Source organism: Gadus chalcogrammus, chromosome 1, assembly GCF_026213295.1.
Source record: "Gadus chalcogrammus isolate NIFS_2021 chromosome 1, NIFS_Gcha_1.0, whole genome shotgun sequence".
Lineage (NCBI taxonomy): Eukaryota > Metazoa > Chordata > Actinopteri > Gadiformes > Gadidae > Gadus > Gadus chalcogrammus.
This window is the reverse complement of record NC_079412.1, coordinates 17,916,083-17,937,524: the sequence shown is the minus strand read 5'-3', so window position 1 is coordinate 17,937,524 and position 21,442 is coordinate 17,916,083. Positions and strand designations below refer to the sequence as shown.

The window sequence follows — 21,442 nt, the reverse complement described above, 5'->3', positions numbered from 1 at the left end:
TCAAACAGCCACAGCTCCACAGCCGGAACCCGAGACAGAGCCCAGCTCCGACCCTACGGCCAAGCCTCCGACTCACCCCCCCGCCACGCAGACACTTCCCTCCGCCGCTGGGTCGATACCAGACAAAAACTCCTCCCCCCGATATTTGGAAAAAAGCAAGGACACTGCGGCTGGAGTTACTGTAACCTAATTAGACACTATGTACACATACGGTTTTTCCTTTTCAATATGGCCGCCACGGGCACCACAAGACGAAAAAGCGCAATGTGTAAACGCCACGCATTGCATCACTGTAAAAACGGAAAGAAAAATGTGTTAATTTCCCCAGCTCCTGTGTTGCCTGTTTTGCTTGGGGATTGAATATTTCAAATAATCCAATAACTTGGATTTTCACAAATGTTTGTAAAGTGGGGCTCACTTCGTAACTCTCTTAAACATGTATGCTTGTATATTTTTGGACAAGATATTTTTTGGGAGATTTAATGGCTTTGTTACCAGCTCATTTCTGACCTAAGAAGGAAGATTGTATCAAACAATTGAACATTCATTACATGTCATCAGTGCAGTACCAGTGTACTTAATGGTTATAAAACAAATGTTTTCAAAGCAGCCAAAATAAAAGTGAACCCAACTGCTGGGGTGCCAATATATATTTTCAGTAATGTAACGTTCACCCACTTTCTCATTTACCAATATTGTCTAATAGCATTTACATTGACTCATGTTTTCCAATGTTGTTCGCCTCTGTACACATACAATTATGTGATTATAAAAATAATCAAAACATTTTAACTGTACAAAGCTTTTTTGTAATAAGAAACATGAACAATATTTATAGTGTTATGATTGTTATGGGATGTTTAATCAAATCACATTTCTATGTGTCTAAAAGCAAAAAATGTTTAGGATATACGTTTACTTGAGATGATTGTCACCACAAAGAGCAAAATCTATTCAACGTAAAAAAAAAAAGTGTTAAACAGTCTTATAATGGGGTAAGTGGATACTGTATTTGTGAGCATGTCTTTTTATATTTTGTCATGTTCTCGTTTACATATTGTACATAGATTAAATGAATTGTTGAAGTATAATAAAACTGGGCAGAATGGCTCTGACTACCTTTGTGTGTCAGGTAACAGTTAGTGAAAGAATGTTATTCTGGTCGAATAGGTACGATTTGTTTTTATTACTTGTATGGTGGGATTTAAAATAAAAGTTCAACAGACATATTTGAATGAAATATTCACGAACAATTATTTAACGGTCAGTAATGTTTTAGTCTTCACTCACGTCAACATGTGATCAGTTCACGTGTGAACGAGACTGACCGTGGGATTGTGATCAAATCACGTGTGAACAATAATCTTACCGCGAGACTGAGCGCACTAAGCATTGGAAATGGAAGGCGATGCGAGCTAGCAGAAGACATTTGTGTGTTTCGGAAATGTAACATTTGTACTTAAGGTATGGGCTTAATTTAAGCGAATATTTCTGAAACACAGCCTAGTGTCCGGTACATGTTTTGAAAACCCGTGTTTGCAGAGCATTATTGGATCACGGGAGCAACTCCAACAGTTAGCCTTGCTGCTGAGAACAATGTACTACTGCCTACGAAGAACAGTCGGCCAGAGGACGCAGCTCCCTGTACTAGGACTTTCGTATTTTACTAGGTGTGGCGTGGTTACGATATAAAACAACATTGCTAACAATTCATGCCTGTTGGTTCAAACTAGTGCAGCAGGACGTTGGCCAACTGAGGTAAATTATTCACTCTCGATAGCGTCTTGCTGCCAAAATGCTTCACGCAAACCTGGTTTGGGAAAGTACAAGGCCTTGCTGACATTGCATCGCTAAACACCTGGATAGCTTGCCTTAAATACAAATAAGTCTGTGTCCGAAGTTTAGATGAATTCTGGGACTTGTTAGCTAATGTTTAGCTGACTGGACGAGAGCAGGTCGGATGAATCCACATTGCAGCCCGGACGCTCCCTTCGGAGTTTACATCTTATGTATCTTTTCGAAATGATGGACCACGGCTGTTTGCGCGTCTTTTTATTTGAAATGGCATATTGTCCATTTCTTGGTTAGAGGAAAATATAAAACAAAACGCAGACATGGTTAGCAATTGTCTCGTTTCAGTTTCATAATAGTTAGCCTAACATTTATATCCTATAACGTTAACTAGCTTAGATGTTGAAGGCTACCACAAAAGTCGATCCAGATTATATAACGAATTTATTCATACGGAATCATCTGTTATAACAAATACATAATTTATGTCATGAACCACAGAAATTGTTAATATAGTCCTCATAACATCATAACATATCCCTTTCTGAATCATATACGGTACATCACGTGCACATGCAGTGTAGGGTTTTCAATTTCATACTGTTAGCCTAGCATTTATATTATATAACCATCTTAGATGTTGAACACCACCAGGGTGGAAATATATTATTAAGCCCTACAAATAATTCATGCATCTCATCTCTTTAAAACAAATACCCAATCGTAAAATAGAGAAATAGTGTATTTATATATAATATATCCCTCATAAGACTGGATTTCCCTTTCAGCAACATGTACATCGAACAAAATCATGCTGAATATTTTTAAATGATCTTGTGATATAAATTATAAATTGGCAAATACAAATACCCAATCTAGTATTTGTTTTTTATGTTGTTACTTGCCTCCACCTTTTTGGCCTGTGTCATATAAAGAACAATTGTTTTATTGTGTAGTAACTGAGCCACAACTATGTACACTACCATACAAAACGTATAGGGCACAACATACAAGTACATTACATTTATTGAACCTATATGTTGACAAGCATGCCTTTTTACAATACCTCAGCTGCCATGGATGCCAGTCTGGAAACAGAACAAGACAACATTGCTGGTGATCACAAGTCAGGTAAAACAAAATGTCAGTTGATAAACAACAAAATGAAAATATTTTATTTGACAAGGTAGAGCTAGATCAAGGTATAACTCTTGTGGAATATAAGCGAGAAAAGAGATTAACTTAATTTCCCCTGTTCTATAGAGCAACAAGGTGATCTGGAACACCAAATTGGGATATCAGAAGATACAGATAAGACTGCTCGTCCTAGCCTCTCAGAATTTAAAAAGTCTTGGGGCTTCAGGCGGACAACTGTAGCCAAGAGGGAGTTCATGGAGGAAATCATTGACCTGGACCCTAACCCCATTCGCAGGGGCAGGAGTCGCCGCACCAGGCAAACACGCCAGCCCGCTGTAGACCCTGAGCCCCCCCCAAAACCTAGCCGCTCAGCCAGTTCAGTTATAGACAACCTAGAATGGTCCGCTCCCTCCTCGCCTGTGGATACACCAGCCGCAGAGGCCTCCACGGGAGGGGCGCTGGACCCCAGCTTATGGCAGGACTTTGGCTCTGCTTTCCACACTGCCTTCTCCCTTCTCGGTGGGAATGAGGACACGCCAATGGACATGGCAGATCCCCTGCCAGGCCCTGATGATACTTGCGCAGTGGATTTTAGTGAAACCCTTAGCTCAGCCGGGGCCGAGCTACCCGAGATGGGAGCAGACGGTTCTGACAGTGTGGAAGGGGCTGAGGATCCTGACCCCCCTGAGTCTTCTCTCGTGGGCGTGGCGGGGGATGAAAACCAGGAAGTGCTTATGATCTCCAGTCAAGAAGATGACAGCGACAACTTGACTCTCCTGCAGCTGAAGGAACAGCTGACATCCAAAGGCCGAACCGGCCGTGGAGGGAGAGGGAAGGCCCGTGGGAAAGGTAGGGGGAGAGGGCGAGGTAGGGGCAGAGGTAAAGGGAGGGGTCGTGGAAGGGGCAGAGCAGTGGAACTAGAGTCCAGCACTGCAGACGATGATGAAGATCATACTCTAGTGAGTCAGAAAGCACTGTCACTGCTGCACGAACAACAAAAGCCAGAAGGCAGTCCAAAGGAGGTGGTGGTGTTGGACTCATCCAACAGTCCCAGCAAACTTATAGACTCTGACTGCATAATCTTGGACAGTGACCCTGAACAGTCTGCCGATGGCACCCCAGGCCAATATGACGATCCAGAGGACGGGAGAGTTGATGAGGAGAGGGGCTATTCGAGTATTTCCGACAGCGAAGGCTACGACCCCAACGCCCTGTACTGTATCTGCCGTCAGAAACACAACAAAAGGTACTCGTCACTCGTTGCAACGTAAGCGCCTTTAACGTTTGTAAGCCCCTCCTGGCTATCATTTATTTTCTCGTGTCCACGTCTCCTAGGTTCATGATCTGCTGCGATGGCTGCCAGGAGTGGTTACACGGAGACTGTGTTGGCATCAGCGAAGCACAGGGTCGTTCCATGGAGAGGCGAAGAGAAGAGTACAACTGTCCTACCTGCACCAACAAGAAACAAAGATCACTCCTTGCTGACGTCCCGTCTGAAGATTTGTCTGAGAGAGCAATTCCAACAGGCTTGCCGAATGTTCTCGCATCTACTGCTTCTGTCGAAACAGTAGTAGAGGTCCCCAAGCAGCAGGAAAGCAAGGTAGGAGGGAATAGAGCCCTGGCATATTGGTTGAACTGCTGAAAGTCTTTTTTGCCAACAATGTATATCTTATTTTCTAATGTTTTGAGTTCTGTGTTTATGTAACCAAAGAAGAATGAAAAGAAGATTGCCATCATGATTGTGAACATGGGAGTTGTCGCTTAGAGGCATGTTGTATGCACCTATTGTACATCTCTTCAGACAAAAGCGTCAGCTAAATTTATACAACGTAATGCATGTGACCATATTGTCGACGTGAACCTCGGCTGGGTGTGACTGCCATCCATCTCGGGTTCTCTCCAGCTGGATGTATGATCCATCTCAGGTGCTCTCCAGCTGGATGTATGATCCATCTCAGGTGCTCTCCAGCTGGATGTATGATCGTAGTTTAGAACACGGCCTAAGACTGAACTCTGCTTTCAGGGGGCTGCTGAGGTGACGCCGGAGCAGGCCGGGCCAGCGCCTGAGATTAAGACGGAGACGGGCAGCTCGTTTCCTCTCTGCATCGGCCCCAGTTGCCCCAAACAGGCCTTGCAAGACTCTGTGTACTGTGGCACTGATTGTATCCTCAAGCATGCAGCAGTCACCATGAAGTCCCTTACCGAGCCCAAGCCCAGAAGTCGACCGCAGAGAAAAGCTGCCGCCAGGGTAAAGAATCAAACATAGTCTGAACGTGCTTTTTCTGTGCTCATTTTCCCTTGTTTGTGTTTGATTCAACCTTATCATCCTCATTTCCCTGTAAGATACATACTCTGGTCTCGTGAGTATTGGTTCTTTACTCTTTGTGGTCGATGTTTTGTCCACAGGGTCAGAGGTCGGGTGGGGTGACTCAGAGTGTGGCAGAGCAACTGAAGGAACATGAAGAGGAGCAGCAAGGTGATGGGGGTCAGAAAGAGGCAGCGTCTCCCCTCGACTGTCATTCCAGCCTCAGTGCAGTTGAGGCTGCTCCTGTAGAGGCGTCGCCTGTGTTGTGCATGGCCTGTAGGTATCTTTCACTGCACAAACACATCCAACTGGCTCACGACAGACCCTCAAATGAATCAGTGAAATCACAAACAGGCCAACATCTCCAACTTGTAGTCCCAGGCAAGGGAACACACACACACACACACACACACACACACACACACACACACACACACACACACACACACACACACACACACACACACACACACACACACACACACACACACACACACACACACACACACACACACACACACACACACACACAAAGATTTTATTTAGCAGAGTTCAGCAATGGGTAAGTATGTTCGCTTTTTTATTTTGCTTTCTTCAGTGAATGTACATCTATATTCAGTACATGTCAATCTTGAGGGGTCTGCATTTCAGTATACCGGCCACACTCAATTTGGTTGCAAATGTGACTCAAAACCACGTTTTCAAAGTACCGATGCAGAAGCTGAATAGACACAAACCACCCCGTACAGCAGGAATTGGTCTGAATACTCCAGTTCCCAATATCAATGTGAACACCATCAGCACTGCCACACTACTGCCAATGTACACGTTACAAAGCATACGCTGTACAATTATTTTATTGAACAGTGAAGAAAGACAGGGCAAATTGGAAGAACTTGACATAGAAGAACCCCCCCCAACACCTTAACTCGTAACCTAACACTGCAGATTTAGTTATCTTCTTTCACAATTCTCTGGAAATGACAGTCGCATTCAAAACTCCCACGTCATCTTAAAATATGAATATCTTAGGGTCCAAAATATTGTGAGTGATTTCTCCAGATTGTTAGTAGGCAAGCCCTTTTATTTAGTTTGGCCCTTTCTTGCGGTTTCTGATCAGCATATATTTGTATATGCAATTGTATACTCATCCTCTCAGTAAACCCTTTTAAGTTTTGTACTATACTGTTACTATACTTTTTAGCCCACAATTTTAGTCCATACAGTACATTCAGTAATGATCTGCTATCTAACAGATAGCCGGCATCAACACACTTTCTTTTTGGGAAAAGGTTTAAAAGCTGGGTTGGCCTTAAATAGTGCCCATCGATCCTCAACCTTCGTTCGAAACCCTATGAGAAAGCAGACACCCCTGTATACTCAGCATTTGGTGAATACATGACGGGTTGCTTAATGAGGTTGAGTTCTGGGGTGATAACCTGCCCTTGAGGAAGAAGAACATTCAGCGTTGTCCTACTCACCACTACCACTGAATCGGTCCATGGCCTGTTGCTTGGGGATGTAGCAGCAAAACAACGTTGGTCTGCTTTGGATTTCTCTTCTGCTCACCAGTTGTTGTTTTTTTGCTTGACACACAAATTGCTGTGACCTACATAGCATCTGCACCAGGAGAACAAACTCACAAAGCAACTTTCTTCTATATTTCGAAAGGAAGGACACCCACGACCATACACACTACATTCAATATCAATCACAAAACACTTTCCTTGTCCGTTGGAATCTGATGCACAAACTTTTCTGACTGAAGGAAAAGTTCATGGATAGTACAGTGCAGCTCTCAGGGCTTTAAGTCATTCATCCTCTTTCACACACAAACATTGACACGCATACACCATTACTCTCTGGCCAGCCATCAAACCATACAACTGTCCGTAATAACTTGGGTAAAACTGGGTCAATCGGGGCGAGGGGGGGGGTTCAAGAATGAATGACAAGCCACGGTGCTCCACCCCGGCCGTGGAATGGGAGGACTGACATCTGGGTGCACAGACCGATCCCAAGGTGTCAACAATGAAGATGATGTCAGAGAAAAGCATCAGCGGCCTCCACCCAAAAAGCCGTCGGTACCATTCCACAAAGAAAACTGGCAGTTAAAGACGTAGCAGGCCTGAGTGAGTTACATGTTCCAAATTCCTCAGCCCGTGTGGAACACAATCATTTTTTTGGGTTTGGGGCTGCAAAGGTTTTATCATCTAGGATTCAGGATTCAGGAATCATGCATACATACGACCTCTACACGTCATTGCATCAGGATTCAGTGGTCAATAGCACTTCTTTCTAAGGAACAAAAAGGATGTGTTTCTTAACACCAACATTTAGGGAAAAGTTTGGATTTCTTGCACAACTTGGCCAACAGCAACAAACTATTCACCCTGTAGCAGAGACTCCAGTCATCTTAATGGGTACATGTTATACCACCAGGTGTGAGTGTGATTAGCAGTTACAAGCCGTTTTGAAAATCTGCATCTTCCGACATCCCAAGTGGGCGTGTCCACCTAGATGTGTGCTGGATAGTCTACCAGCCTACCCAGTGGACTGAAGCAAACGTTGCTCATCTATCCAGCATACATCTGGGTGGACACGCCCACTCGTGATGTCAGAAGACACAGATTTTCAGCTTGTAACGGCTAATCACAATCTCACCTGGTGGTATAATATGTCTCCTTTAACTGGTCATCTAGTCCTAACTTCTCTTCCCCAACCTCTGAGCACTGATACATTTTGCATCACCAGGTTTCATGTGTAGCAGAAAGAGAAGTAAATATTCATTGCCTTATAGATAGGTAGTAAGTGGCTTGCATTGTTTCGGGCATCATGGCACATGAAGGTTTCCTAAAGGAGATGTGCAAATTTAAAAAGGCAAGAGTAACTATAGTTGCCTTTGGGTCGAACAAGCAAGGGCTATCTTAATGATTTGTGGGTTATGATGCATGGATTTGTCTCAGCAAAACCACATCTGAGATAATTTTATAAGGTGTTATAATAACAAATTTTAGGTAGATTGCCCTTCAGTCAAAGTGAAAATCCTCCTGTGATGCACATGGCATGTGCACTTACATTAATTTGTTTGCAGAGATACAACTCAAACATGCATGCATACATACATACATACTTGTCGTCTGCATACAATGTGTGTGTCATGACACGTACGACTTCTTGATACCACAGGAACGAATTTATGCCATCCAAGTTTTTAGATTTTTTTATTAAAAAATAAATATACCATATTTACAAGGTATGACAGCCGAAAGACTAGTAAGGGACGAATTACTGCGAGGGATGACCATACGAGTGAGTCAGAGGACACTGGGTTCCGTGGGCCCTGCAGTGCTGTGTGTCTTGTCAGCTCGCTGTAGGAGGAAGGAGAGTGAGAAAGCGCAGCTGGTACTGGGGTATCGATACTGCAGACATTTAGTCACTCAGGAATTCCCCTCCTCCCCCCCCCCCCCCCCCCCACACACACACACACACACCTAGGGACCACATAACATGTATTCAGGTTACTTTATTTTACGACCTCATAACAGGAATCTGATCTGAATCAGGGTCATATGTGGTCCTATATCAGACACTTATCTGATCTCTGGCCATTTAACAACAGGTTGGACTGTTTTATTTCATGTGTTGCTGCTGGCTCCTCCTCCTTTGCACATTAATATTAGCAATAGATGCTAATACTTTTTATGCAAAGTTGCAATTAGGATACTTTCTGTTTGATGAAACATAGAAATAGTAATTGTAACTGGCCGCATGTCTAGCCATTCAGGGCAGAGATCTGGTCACACTTTGTCAGATATTGGTCATCTACAAAAATGTATGTAACAGTGCAAAAGATTGATCGTAGCACAAAGATCTGAGGCTGCACATGGGCCCCTTGGAGTCCAGAGTTTACCGTTGCCCTGTAGCACACAGCCTACTAAATTAAGCATTGCACATGGTGTGACCGTACGTTATTAATGTTTTTATTGCATTTATGATCGTAAAATCTGTGCCAGAGCAGCTTCTTTCTCACATAACTCCAATCAGCAGACATCTGACCAGACTTGCTGCCTTGTCATTTCTGGCCGTAGTCAGCTGTGTTCGGACTGGAAACACACACACACACACACACACACACACACACACACACACACACACACACACACACACACTTCAGATTGGCATATTGGGATATTTTTGCAATGGAACCTTTTTTTACAGAACTACAACATGCAGACATACGCATTGGACACATTGATTTGTGGCTTTAGTGTGGGTTAATGGAGTAGGAGAATATTTACGTCCTTTTAGGTCTACAAGATGGTTGGCTATACTTGGCAGTGGAGGAGATGGTCAGCAGTCTTATCCTTTTTCAAAAGCAATTGGCTGTTTATTACGACCGAAACCTTTTGTTCGCAAATACATGTTGGATGTCGTTTTATTCGATGCAGTTTTGAGTTAAAAAGGTCTTGTCAGGTCGTCGTCGGGATCGTCATTTTGACCTTTTTGTCTTCTTTATATATGTAGTGCATAAGCACCCTCTGCTGGCCGACTGAGAGCTGTACGACCAAAAAACGTATGTTCAGAGGCCATTATTAAAAATAGTTCCTGCTCAAAGAAAAATGACGTTGGAATACAATTAGTTCTGCAAGGGTACATCTTTGACGCATTACTATTGATGATTTAACCTTTTTTTTTTTTTCATAATTATACATAAACAGACATCAAAGTAATGTAGCCATATATTTTCTAATGGGAAAACTAGGAGCCAAGAGTTTCTATTTAATCATATTATGTATATTTTACAAATGATTACACAAAGAATCATATATATATATATATATATATATATATATATTTTATAGCTACCTAAATGTTTGGTAGATAAAAAATTTAAGAGCTTTAATTTGAGTGCAATTGGTTAGAAAGGCCCGAGCAATCAATAAGCTATTATATCTGAGAGGGATGTGTTTTTTTTTCTTCTACACTTTCAAACTCCATTCTAATTTCTGCCCTCTCTTTACAACTATTGAATGTTGCCTGCAGCATCTTAAAACCCTCCATCAACAAACGTTTCTGTCCATGCCATTAAGTTCCCTTCATCACCACAGTAATTGATTAAATCATCAGAGACGATCCATCCAGTCTTCAGCCAGTGTTTTTTTATGAGTGAATCAACTAATTTAACAACACACCCGTCAAACAACCAAAAGGAGTCCTTGTGAATTTGTCCAGTGAAGATGAGTCTCAGAAGGTATATTGAGATTTTTTAGCACTTGGTCGAGAAGGCGCTTGGTCAGTTTGGAGCCATTTACATAACAGTGCAACACTTTTCAGCCACAACAACCACCAAGCCTTGCAGTGGCTGTGGAGGATTTGTCCACATCTCTCGAGATGCAGGGACCAGCACAGCTTCACCACCTTTTACATTTTTAAAGGGATTACGGGTTTTTGCTTAATAATCAAACGGAACTAATTAAGTTAAGCTGTTTTGAATAATACAATGGAATCTTAGTTACAACAAATATAAAAGTAATTTACGTTAACATTAGTTTCAGCCAAAAAATGTCCTTCAATATCTATAATATTGACTATACAATATATGTATATACTATACCAATTACTTATTTAAGTAGAAATATCTTCGCACACAATGTACCGAAATGTGTCCTGGTCCTCTCAGTTAAAGAAATCACAATAGTCTATGATGGCAGTGTATTTCATTTCATATTCATGTCATACTTAAGTTTACTTTGACATAATTACCATTAATCCTTGTCAACCTCTTCATCTCTCCCACTTGTCACACTAAGATCAACATGTTAACACTGCACTTATCACAGGTTTCAGAGTTTCCAAGGTAGCATGATATTGTGGAACGTTTAGAACTTCATTGAATTCTGGTCCCTCAATCATCTCTGGCTTTAGGGACGGTGTGCTACCTAAACCAACTAGGGGTCCGATTGTCATTGGGGCTTGTTAGTCCTCTCTGACATTCTTAACTCTAGTTCTTTGTTGTTTTCTTCACCAACAACCTTCTCAAACATCCATTAAATCACAACATATGCTCTGTACACACAGAAGATCATGCAGAGGGCTGCTCAGCCAATCGTTAAACACAAGCACCAGAAATGCTTTGATAACATCCAAGGCATGTACACTATTCCCTTAGTCCTGAGGTGAAGTCCTGCAGAACAGAGACAATGGCAGAGTAATGTAGGCCTACAGACTAATACACACACCCACAGTGTTTGTGGGTGTGTTTCCCCCTCCCCCAATTCCTCAAACAAACGACTGTGCCCCGTTTCTTTCCTTGACTTGTTTTTTTTAATCAGATTTCAAAAGTGTATGGCAAAATACAAACATTTCAATTGATTAAAATACAGATTTACGATTGATTTCAAATCGAGGGAAAATATAAGTATAAATACTTTTGGTGTTTCTACGTCTTAAAGGTGACACATTATACCACCAGGTGTGAGTGTGATTAGCAGTTACAAGCAGTTTTGAAAATCGGCATCTTCCGACATCGCAAGTGGGCCTGTCCACCTAGATGTATGTCGGATGGATGAGCAACGTTTGCTACAATCCACCAAGCCCCTGGGAACAGTGAATACTTCCGCAATCCTCCAGTGCTCAGCGGCCAAGCCTGTTATTGCAGCTGTTTATGCGGGCTGTGGACGGGTCCCACGATACAAGGGGCCCAGAAGTAGATATCTCTGTTCACTCTAATACAAGTGGGGAACAGGAATGTGTCTCCGCAGAAAAAAATGTCTGGATATCAATCAAAGGCTCATTATTATCTTTATACCATGTACTTATGTCTGGATATCAATCAAAGGCTCATTATTATCTTTATACCATGTACTTATAAAATGTAAGTTTTCTCTTTTAAAAAAAACGCCACCTCAAGCGTTTTATAAGCAGTAGGAGGGGTGGGCAGCTGAAAGGAGTCGTAGTAGAACACATGTTGTTTCGGCCCGGCCTCCGAGAGGGCTCAGTGCACGGCTCCGTTAACTTCTCGTGTCCGGATTTTCCTTTTACTTAACATGAATGACGTCGGCTGTTTTTAGGCACTGTGTTGACTTTTTATTACTTAAAGTCGCCGAGGGATGTGTAGACAGACCTCTCGCTTATGATGCTACAATGCTAACAATGCTAGACAACGAGAATATTTCTACATCCGGCACGTCATGCACTAGGGCGTGGCGGGCTCCCATGATGCGGAAGCAAATCTCTCCTTGATGTTGCCCGGCGCCATTGAGCAGTTTTCATAGGAATGAATGGGCGCCATTTTTTAATCCGCTGTCCTTTCTTTAATAGGTCCATGCAATCCACTGGGTAGGCTGGTAAACTGACGGGTGACCCCCATGGAACCTCAGGGCTTTCTCTTCATTGAATGGGTTTCAATGAAGAGAAAGTAATTATTTGCTGGTCCTGGTCTTCATGTGCCCTGGATTACACATAGGTTGTTTGTGGATTTAAATTATAATTTTTCATGTAAAGAAAACAAAAACAATTAGTGAGGAAGTTTGATAATGTTAGGTTTTGTGTGAGGCCGCTCTTGTACAGACATGGCGATCTCTCTGCTCCACTTCACCGCACTTTTCCAAGGGGAGGATAACAGCATCGAAGGAGGTGAAAACCATTATAAGTCGGGGCATGTGTCGATTTTCAGTTTTGCCAATGGGGAGATTGACGGTCTTGTCCGCGCCAGTTTCAGGGAGCGTGACGTCACGTACGAGACGTGTAGTCTTTCTCATTGTTTTTCCTCTACAGCCTTTAACTGAACAATTGCACAATAAATGGTCAAACTCTTGACATGAACAATTATCATTTAAATCCACAATCAATAATCCAGGGCATATAAAGACTGGGAAGGGAAAATAATCACTTTCTCCATTGAAACCCATTCATATTTTACAATCTCAAAGGTCCCATGGGGGTCTACCAGAAGGGGCGGACATACGAGCTCTATATCCAGCATACATCTAGGTGGACACGCCCACTTGTGATGTCAGAAGAGGCAGATAATGGGATAATCAAACTCACACCTGGTGATATAATATCACCTTGGAGGAAAGTCCATCGAATAGCCAGACAGCAGTCACAATACTTTTCCCATAAAGGTACTTGGATTGTGGGATTGCGATCCAAAGTGGGTAGCCTGAAAGCCTCCATTCGATTAAATCGTTATACCAGATCACAATCAAGTCCAGCACACCTTTAAATCTTAGGGTTAACCCTTGACGAATCGGTGATGTGAACGTGAAATGCTACTTTTGGAAGTAACACCAATTGTAAACCTTAGATAAAACTAGAGTAGGGTGATTCTGCTCCTATAGATTTGGTATGGTTTGTTATGGTGAGAACGGTATCCTTGAACCCTATTGTGGCCCAAACGGCCGCGCCGAGGCTACCTGAAATGCTGCTCTCCTTCTGTGAGCAGTTTCATTATCTTGACATAAGAAATGCTGTTTTTTCTCCAAATTAATGCATGGGGAAATCAGACCTTGGATATTCAGAGGTTGAGTTTGTTAGGGCGGCCATCGTTGAAACCATATAGTAGGATATTTAGATAAATTATTTATATATGGCTTGATGAATATCTAGTATTTATTTAATAGCATGCAAAGGCTCAGTTTGGAAGTAATTGATTACTGAGTGACTTTCTTTTTGCCGGACATTGCCAGAACGATTCGCATATTAGTATTAGTCATCAACTGCTCAGTTAATTTTCGATTTCCAAGGGGTGTTATTATCAATGGCTTCTGGATGCAATTGAAAAGACCTACAACCAATCAGATCAAACATGTGACACATTAGCAACAGCCTTCTTGGTTCTAATCGCATCACGCCTGTTCCAATATTGGAGCGGCTGTGATTGGGCCGATCCCGAGCCATGTCTGGAAATCTGTCTGAACTGGAGGGGGGGGGGGGCAAACATACCAGAGTTAACAAACACGAGCACACAGTTACAAACTTTTATTGGTATGAAAAAAGCAAAGATTTCTGAAGATTGACCATGCACTCAATCCCGCAGGAGTGATGTTCCCAATTTCTCAGCCAATTCCTCAAAGACTTTTCGTTTTGACTAAAGGGTAACCGACCCAAAATGTTATTTTAGGTACCGTAGTTTTTTTTTTTTCAAAACGAAAAGGCAACTGTGATTCACATGGCACTTGCATTCTTTTTTTTTTGCAGAGATACAACCTACATGCATACATAGATACATGCATGCATGAATGTATGCATGAATGTATGCATGCATACATACATACATACATACATACATACATGCATACATACATGCATGCATGCATGCATGCATGCATACATACATACATACATACATACATACATACATACATACATACATACATACATACATACATACATACATACATACATACATACATACGTAAATACATAGATCTTTTTACTTTGAAGTATATAATATATATATTAAATACGACCTCGCAAATCAACTGGCTCCAAAACTTTAATTTGTATAAAAAACAACGATTTCTAAAGATTGACCATGCACACAATATCGCATGTGTATGGATGCATATATGTAGCAAAATTCAAATGGCAATGCAATTTGCAATTTGCAATTCAATATGTCATTACATTATGCAATTGACAATTCATTTTGCAATTTAATAATGTAATTTGAAAATACGTCATTCAAAGTGTATTTTAATATGCAAAGTGACAATTAAATCCTAAATTCCATTTGAAAAAGTTATAACAATAGAAATAGAATAGCATGTCACATTTTTTTAGTGCCTTTATTAGAATGGAAAAGCTATAGTGCCCACGTGATTGCAATGCACTTCACCACGCTCTGTGTGTTGCAGAATTCAAGTGACATTTCAATCTGCCAAAGATTTTGCAAAAGATTTTGCAAAGCGTATCGTGTCAGGGCAAGAACTACGTCACTTCCTCGTCAGCCCAACCAAATATTAGACATTCTCTGGTAAAGGCCGGTTTATACTCCTCCGTAAAGTGCTTTACATAGACACGGAGAGCCCTCTCCCTCTCCGTAGCTTACGTGCTCATCCTATATTTTTAAACTATCTGTAGACGCAACGGAGATGGCTAGGGCTGTGATTGGTCCTCTAACAAAAATCAATTCCGGAATCAATTTGCACCTTATTTACTTGCACCTTGTTTACTCAGCACATTAAGGACCAATAAAACAACAAATAAGATTTGTTATTGTGAAATAGAAATGTTATTCTATTTTTATTGTTATAACTTTTTCAAATTGAATTGACGATTTCATTGTCACTTTGCATATTAAAATACACTTTGAATAACGTATTTTCAAATTACATTATTAAATGTATAATGTAATTATACATTTAATAAGTGCATAATGTAATGACTAATTGAATTGCAAATTGCATTGCCATTTGAATTTTGCATACATGTGCGGTACAGATGTGCATTGAATGCACAATGCCAACCTGTCGACATTATGTTTGTCAAATTGAGGCACCTATAGAATGTAAGGTCAGGTATTGATTTTAGAGAAGAGGAATTTCGAAAGAAACTGTTCAACACTGTATTAAATCTTTCAGATATAGCTATACAACAAGCTATACTGGACACAAACGATACGGTCCACCATTCCTGTTCATACAAAAGTGTAGCACTTTATCTTGGCACATCAAACACAAAGTGATACCTCTACGGGCAGTTTCTGTTCCTGTGCTTTTCGGAGTGAGCCTCGTGAGACCACCTGATGTTGAGAGTTCAGGTTCTGTTCCTCAGCAGTTCATTCTGGCCTCAAGCCCATCAAAAGCCTCTTTTGAAAATGTCTGATAGGTCCAATGACTGCTTGGGGGAGGGAGTTACGGTTCACAATGAACAAGGAGGATTGCAGTCTGCAAAATAAAAATTAGAAACAATGGCACCACCCAAAGCAAACCCCGGAGCAATCTTTTTTTTTTTTTACACATTTTGAAATGAATTGCTGCCGAGCCAAGATATATATGCTTATGGCAAACTTGAATCTTGAATCTTGATCTGGATTGTATCACAATAAATATCTGAGCTGTTTTATAATTATTATTATTATTAAGAGTGCTGGGGTCATTGATGGTCTTTGCACTAGCTGTAACCCATCAGCAATACCTTTACACAATAGCTCTTCCTTTCTGTTCAATAGCTCTACAATGTTGGTGTCTACTGGTCTTTCATACAGACCTACTTAAACCCTTCATCATTTAAATGTTGAATTTTCCACTCAATTACAATTTACTATAACGGATATTGTCAGTAACGTTCTATTTATAGTCGCTGTGAGCTTAATGAGCCCATTATGAGCATAGCCAAGGCATGTGTTGGTCTTCTGTCGGTAGTGATCATGTTGTTATGGCAACTGGCTGTAGCAATAACACACACACATACACATACACACAGACACACACACACACACACACACACACACACACACACACACACACACACACACACACACACACACACACACACACACACACACACACACACAGTGAAAATGTAGAGTTCCAACAACATCACTTTTTTAGCTTTTCTTTCAAACAAGAATAATAATTAATTACCAAAACATGTTCCTTCCTTTGTTTCAACGTATGAAGCACTGCTCTGATAATTGAGCCATTGTGTAAGGCTCTACAAAGATGCAGAAGTGCTCGGCACGGGGACATTTGCAAAGCACACGTCATGAACCTGCTACTTTACATATCGTCCAATTGTTGCCTGCTTTCTCTTTGTTGTAACCCTTATTACCAGTGTAGATGCTGTACAGAGCCCTGGGCTCACATTTTCACACACACATGATGGATGTGGTGATAATGCACACTGCACGCGTATCCTGTGCATATGAGATTCCCCACTAGGCATGAAATATTAATGTATCCAATAACCCCATCACAGGGGGACACTCGAAATAGGAATGTTATCAGAGCCAAAACATTTATAAATCGATTTACTTATAATACATTTGGTAGCACATTAATGATCCAATGAGGACTCGTACCGTTCTAAATGCCCTGTTCTCTTATGGTTTTCAGCAAACAAGGGCCCTGAACATATGGAGGCAAAAGGGGAATCTGTACCTTCCGTGCCCCAGGAGCCCAACACCGCCACTTCCTCTTCCATTCCCGTCACCGCCGACACACCCCTGCCTCAGGGCAGCACCCAGGGCAGCACCCAGGGCAGGACCAAGAAGACACTGACCACTGGCGGTGTCGCCAAGAAACAACGGCTGGGCTCGCCTCAGCACAAGCTCGCCAACCTCAACAAACCCAACGTGACACCAACCCCCGTGGCGCCCAGCCCCTCGTCCTCAAGACCTCTCTTGGTGCCGCCCCTGAGGCTGGCCAAGGGTTCATTCATCATTCCCAAAAAGCAGCAGCAGCAGCAGCAGCAGCAGCAGCCGGCGGCGGCAGCAGCAGCTCCGCCCCCGCCCAGTCAGGGACCCTGCCCTGCGGCGGGCCCTCCGCCCTCCTCTGGCCCGGTGGCCGCCAACGAAACGCGGACTCTGCCTGTCGCACCCGCCCCCATCGCCCCCTCCTCCCGCCCCTCCCAGACCAACAACCAGGTCAGGCAGAGCATCCAGCGTTCCCTTACCAGCATCCTGTTCAAGAGGTGAGGACCAACGTCTGCTCGCTGGCAGGACGGTTTAGAACCCGTACTCTCAAAATGTGTGTGTGCAGTTAATGCTTAATGTTCTGATCTTTGAATGGACACAATTTGTTCTTCTCTTTAGGGTGACCAGTTGTGGAGAGTTGGATATGTCAGAGAGTGACGTTGGCAAGCTCGTCACCAGCATTGAAATGGAGATGTTTGACATCTTCCGCAACACGGACAGCAAGTACATGAACAAATACCGAACCATAATGTTCAACCTGAAAGATCCCAAGAACAAGGTCCGTAAAAATAATCCTTTAATGTTTATGTTAATAATTGAATACCTCTTAATTATAGCTGGAATAATAAGCAAACATTTATGTTGAAATAATTTAAAGTTGTAGCAAAATCCCATTATTTCTTTACTTGAGTTTAAATTAATTGACTAACTGATTAGCTACCAGGTATTAGCCCATCCCCCGAGATTCAGCCTTGCCTCATGAGTGCATCCTGTTCTCCGTCCCCTCAGGGTTTGCTGTTCCGGGTCATACGAGGAGAGATAAGTCCCTTCAGGCTGGCCCGGATGAGCCAGAAGGACATGCAGGCCACCAAGGTTCCTGAACCTAGTGGCAAAGAAACCCAAGAGGTACCGTTACAAAAACGGAACTGAAAAACGCAACATTTGAAGTCAGGATGATACAAACCCTGAACATGTCGTTCTGCTGGTGCATCTCCGCACTCTAGTCACCTCTGTCAACATTCAAATAACGAGTATAAAAAAATGATGCCATGAAATCACTTAAAATCCCTGATTCCTTGATTAAACAAGTGCATATATATAACCCATTCCATTCCGACCAAGTTTCACACGTATACATCCACATATATATGAAACACGCCTGTCACCAGCAAACCATAGTCCTATTTCCTTTAAACACAAGCTGAGAATAAGCTGTGATTGAGATCTGTCCTGAGTGTTGTGTACTCTTGTCAACTCTGTTTTCCCTTTTATTTGTTATGATAGGTTAAGGAAACGGATGGCAAAGCACCACAGTGTTCCCTGCAGAAGCCAGATGCAGTGAAGGTTGACCTGCCTAGTCTGAGTACTCCCAAGTCTGAGAAAACCATGGTGCGCTCCTCTCTCTTATTTATACTTATGCTGTTATGTAATTCACTTGGGCTGTATTGTTTGCTAAACGAATACTAACATATGGTGATTATGCTTCATTGTGTGCGTCTGCATCATAAGGAGCAGAAGAGAGGCATTCCCCTCGCAGCCAGATCCAGACCAGTCCAGCCTGGGAAAACAAGTTCTGTTCCGGACATGCTCAGCTGTATGCTGAAAGACACAACTTCAGAGCACAAGACTCACCTGTTTGACCTTAAATGCAGGATATGTACAGGTGAATGATCTCCCTCCCTACATTATAGGAGACTTAATAGTACACACACAATAATCATTACATTCAGAATTGCAGTAATTAATTATTAGTTTTCATCGCTGGTGCTGGGAGTTCCAATTGTACCAACACTTCTTCTGCTTATAGGGCAGATAACCGAAGAGGACGCTGAACCAGCGCAGAAGAGATCAAAGGTTTCTGACCCGAGGGACAAGCGTGACTATGGGCGCACCTCATACAGCAAACCCCCAGAGAACCCCTGGAGAAGCTGTGCTGGAGACGAATCCCCTCTGCGGGCCCCACCCGACTCCCCTGACATGGACTCCCCTACCAACCCCCTGCTGGACCCCTCATCCCGCCTCGTTATCGACTCTCCAGAGCTCTCCATCGTTGAGTCTCCTGCCTCCCCGGTCATGGAGTCTCCGGCCTTGCATGTCCTAGAGTCCCCAGCTTCGCCCGTCATGGATTCCCCCGCGTCCCCGACTGCGGATGGCTTCAAGGCGAAGCCCCCCACCAGAGCCTACTCACCTGTCGTCATTCCAGCCGTCTCCGTCGTGACCATCAACAGGCGTGACCCCCGCACGGCTGCCAACAGGTCCTCAGCCCTTTCCAGCGGACCAGCCGTTCCAAGTCGCCCAGCTCAGAACCAGATGGCACCCTACGCCGCTCTGAGAGTGGCTAGCTCTGAGAGGACTATGCCACCAGCCATGCCACTTCCCCCGCCACCGATGCCCAGGTCTATCCTGACGAAGCCCTCTCCATCTGCCGATCTCAGGCTCTATCAAACGTCTGCAAGGTATGTTGGAACAATGAGCCCCTTATCCCGAACCTTAGTGTAGGCTAGCAAACATTTTCTGCTCTTCCTGCTCATCGCCCTGCTTATTGCACTTACTTACTTTTGTCCTGTACTTCAGGCTGTGAAGCCTGAATTTCTCATTCAGGATTTATATAGTAATTGGCTTACAACGATTCTTTGGCCCTGTTTCCCTTGACACAAAAGTATTAACAATGTTGATATTTTTCAAAGGTGTGTGTGCTCATATTCGACATGGTCGTCCTTGTGTTTTATTTTCTCAGGAACATGCACTCCCATTCAACTGCTGATGGTGAAACGACTCAGTTTCTGGCCAAACAGACAATCTTGTGGAAGGGCTTTCTAAACATGCTGAGTGTGGCCAAGTTTATGACAAAGGGCTACGTGGTGTCTGGATCGGGCGAACTCCTCAAATCGGTATTTACTTTTTATTTTTGTTTATTTATTTCATCCTTTCTTCACTAGCCTCACATGCTGTATGTTTTCATGTCGGTTGACAGCTACGGTTGACTGATAAGTGTCAATTGAGTGGCACATTAATGTTGTTGGACTTCAGCTGAAAATTGTAACATAAACACTAACAATAATTGAAGAGTTGTATTATATGAGTCATCTTTTTCTTGCTGTAGGAACTACCTGATACCATACAGATTGGTGGACGCATCCTGCCTCAAACTGTATGGGATTATGTTGAGAGATTGAAAACCTCAGTTACCAAGGCAAGTTATGTTTTGCTAATTCCAGTGTTTTTGCTTAATTCTGAAATAATCACTGATTAAATGTTGAACTCCGACCTTTAAAATGATTCCACTCATTTGTTGGATAGGAGCTCTGTGTGGTCCGCTTCCTCCCTGCCACTGAAGAAGAGGAGGTTGCCTACGTGTCCCTGTTCTCCTACTTTAGCAGCAGAAGGCGCTTCGGTGTGGTGGCTAACAGCACCAGCAACATCAAGGACATGTACCTGGTTCCGATCGGTGCAAAAGAGGCCATCCCATCCATTTTGCAACCTCTCGAAGGACCCGGTGTGTAAATGCTTTAACTTGTTTTTTAATTGTACCCTAACCCTAACCCTGTGTGTTAAAAACATAGGAAAACATAGGGTTTATGTTGAATGCTTAAAGTATCAATCTCGAAGATTTTTTTGTTTTGATCGCTTTGGTGATAAGCTGTAATCTTTCCCAGTGATAAAAACAGTTTGGCCTCCATCACCCAGTTCTTAAAACTACAAATGCAAAGGCTTTTATCTGTGGGGCATAGGCTCAGTCACCATTTGGTTATGTTATTCAGCGATACATCATGATTAAACCAACATTTATTTACATGAAAATCTTTGAAATTGCCAATTTGACTTCTAGCTAAAATCTATCAATC

At 42.6% G+C, this 21,442-nt stretch overlaps 2 protein-coding genes across 12 annotated transcripts in view; both read left to right on the top strand.

The window, feature by feature from the left end:
• The window catches only part of LOC130384867 (MYND-type zinc finger-containing chromatin reader ZMYND8-like), an 18,531-nt gene extending 14,733 nt beyond the window's left edge, over nucleotides 1-3,798 (top strand). For 7 of the 11 annotated variants that reach the window (XM_056593289.1, XM_056593278.1, XM_056593297.1 and 4 more), the window contains 2 exons: nucleotides 9-2,922; nucleotides 3,055-3,798. In XM_056593289.1, coding sequence (XP_056449264.1) covers nucleotides 9-190 — 182 coding nt within the window. In that variant the 3' untranslated portion in view covers nucleotides 191-2,922; nucleotides 3,055-3,798. Of the gene's footprint in view, nucleotides 1-8 lie in introns of all 11 variants that reach the window. The other 4 variants (XM_056593301.1, XM_056593308.1, XM_056593282.1 and 1 more) reach the window with 4 other exon arrangements.
• Nucleotides 2,868-21,442, top strand: LOC130380034 (death-inducer obliterator 1-like). The gene is made up of 15 exons (XM_056587246.1): nucleotides 2,868-2,922; nucleotides 3,361-3,777; nucleotides 4,051-4,174; nucleotides 4,264-4,528; nucleotides 4,952-5,176; nucleotides 5,335-5,509; nucleotides 17,299-17,875; nucleotides 17,997-18,156; nucleotides 18,387-18,503; nucleotides 18,882-18,986; nucleotides 19,107-19,260; nucleotides 19,405-20,053; nucleotides 20,335-20,488; nucleotides 20,701-20,790; nucleotides 20,898-21,442. The coding sequence occupies exons 1-15, from the start codon at nucleotides 2,868-2,870 to the stop codon at nucleotides 21,099-21,101; spliced, it is 3,471 nt and encodes a 1,156-aa protein (XP_056443221.1). The 3' UTR covers nucleotides 21,102-21,442.

Coding starts and splice junctions, on each gene's coding strand:
- LOC130380034 (XM_056587246.1), top strand. CDS start 2,868: ATGGATGCCAGTCTGGAAACAGAACAAGACAACATTGCTGGTGATCAC. Junction 2,923..3,360: donor TGCTGGTGATCACAAGTCAG/GTAAAACAAAAT, acceptor TGGATACACCAG/CCGCAGAGGCCTCCACGGGA. Junction 18,987..19,106: donor CCAAGTCTGAGAAAACCATG/GTGCGCTCCTCT, acceptor CTGCATCATAAG/GAGCAGAAGAGAGGCATTCC.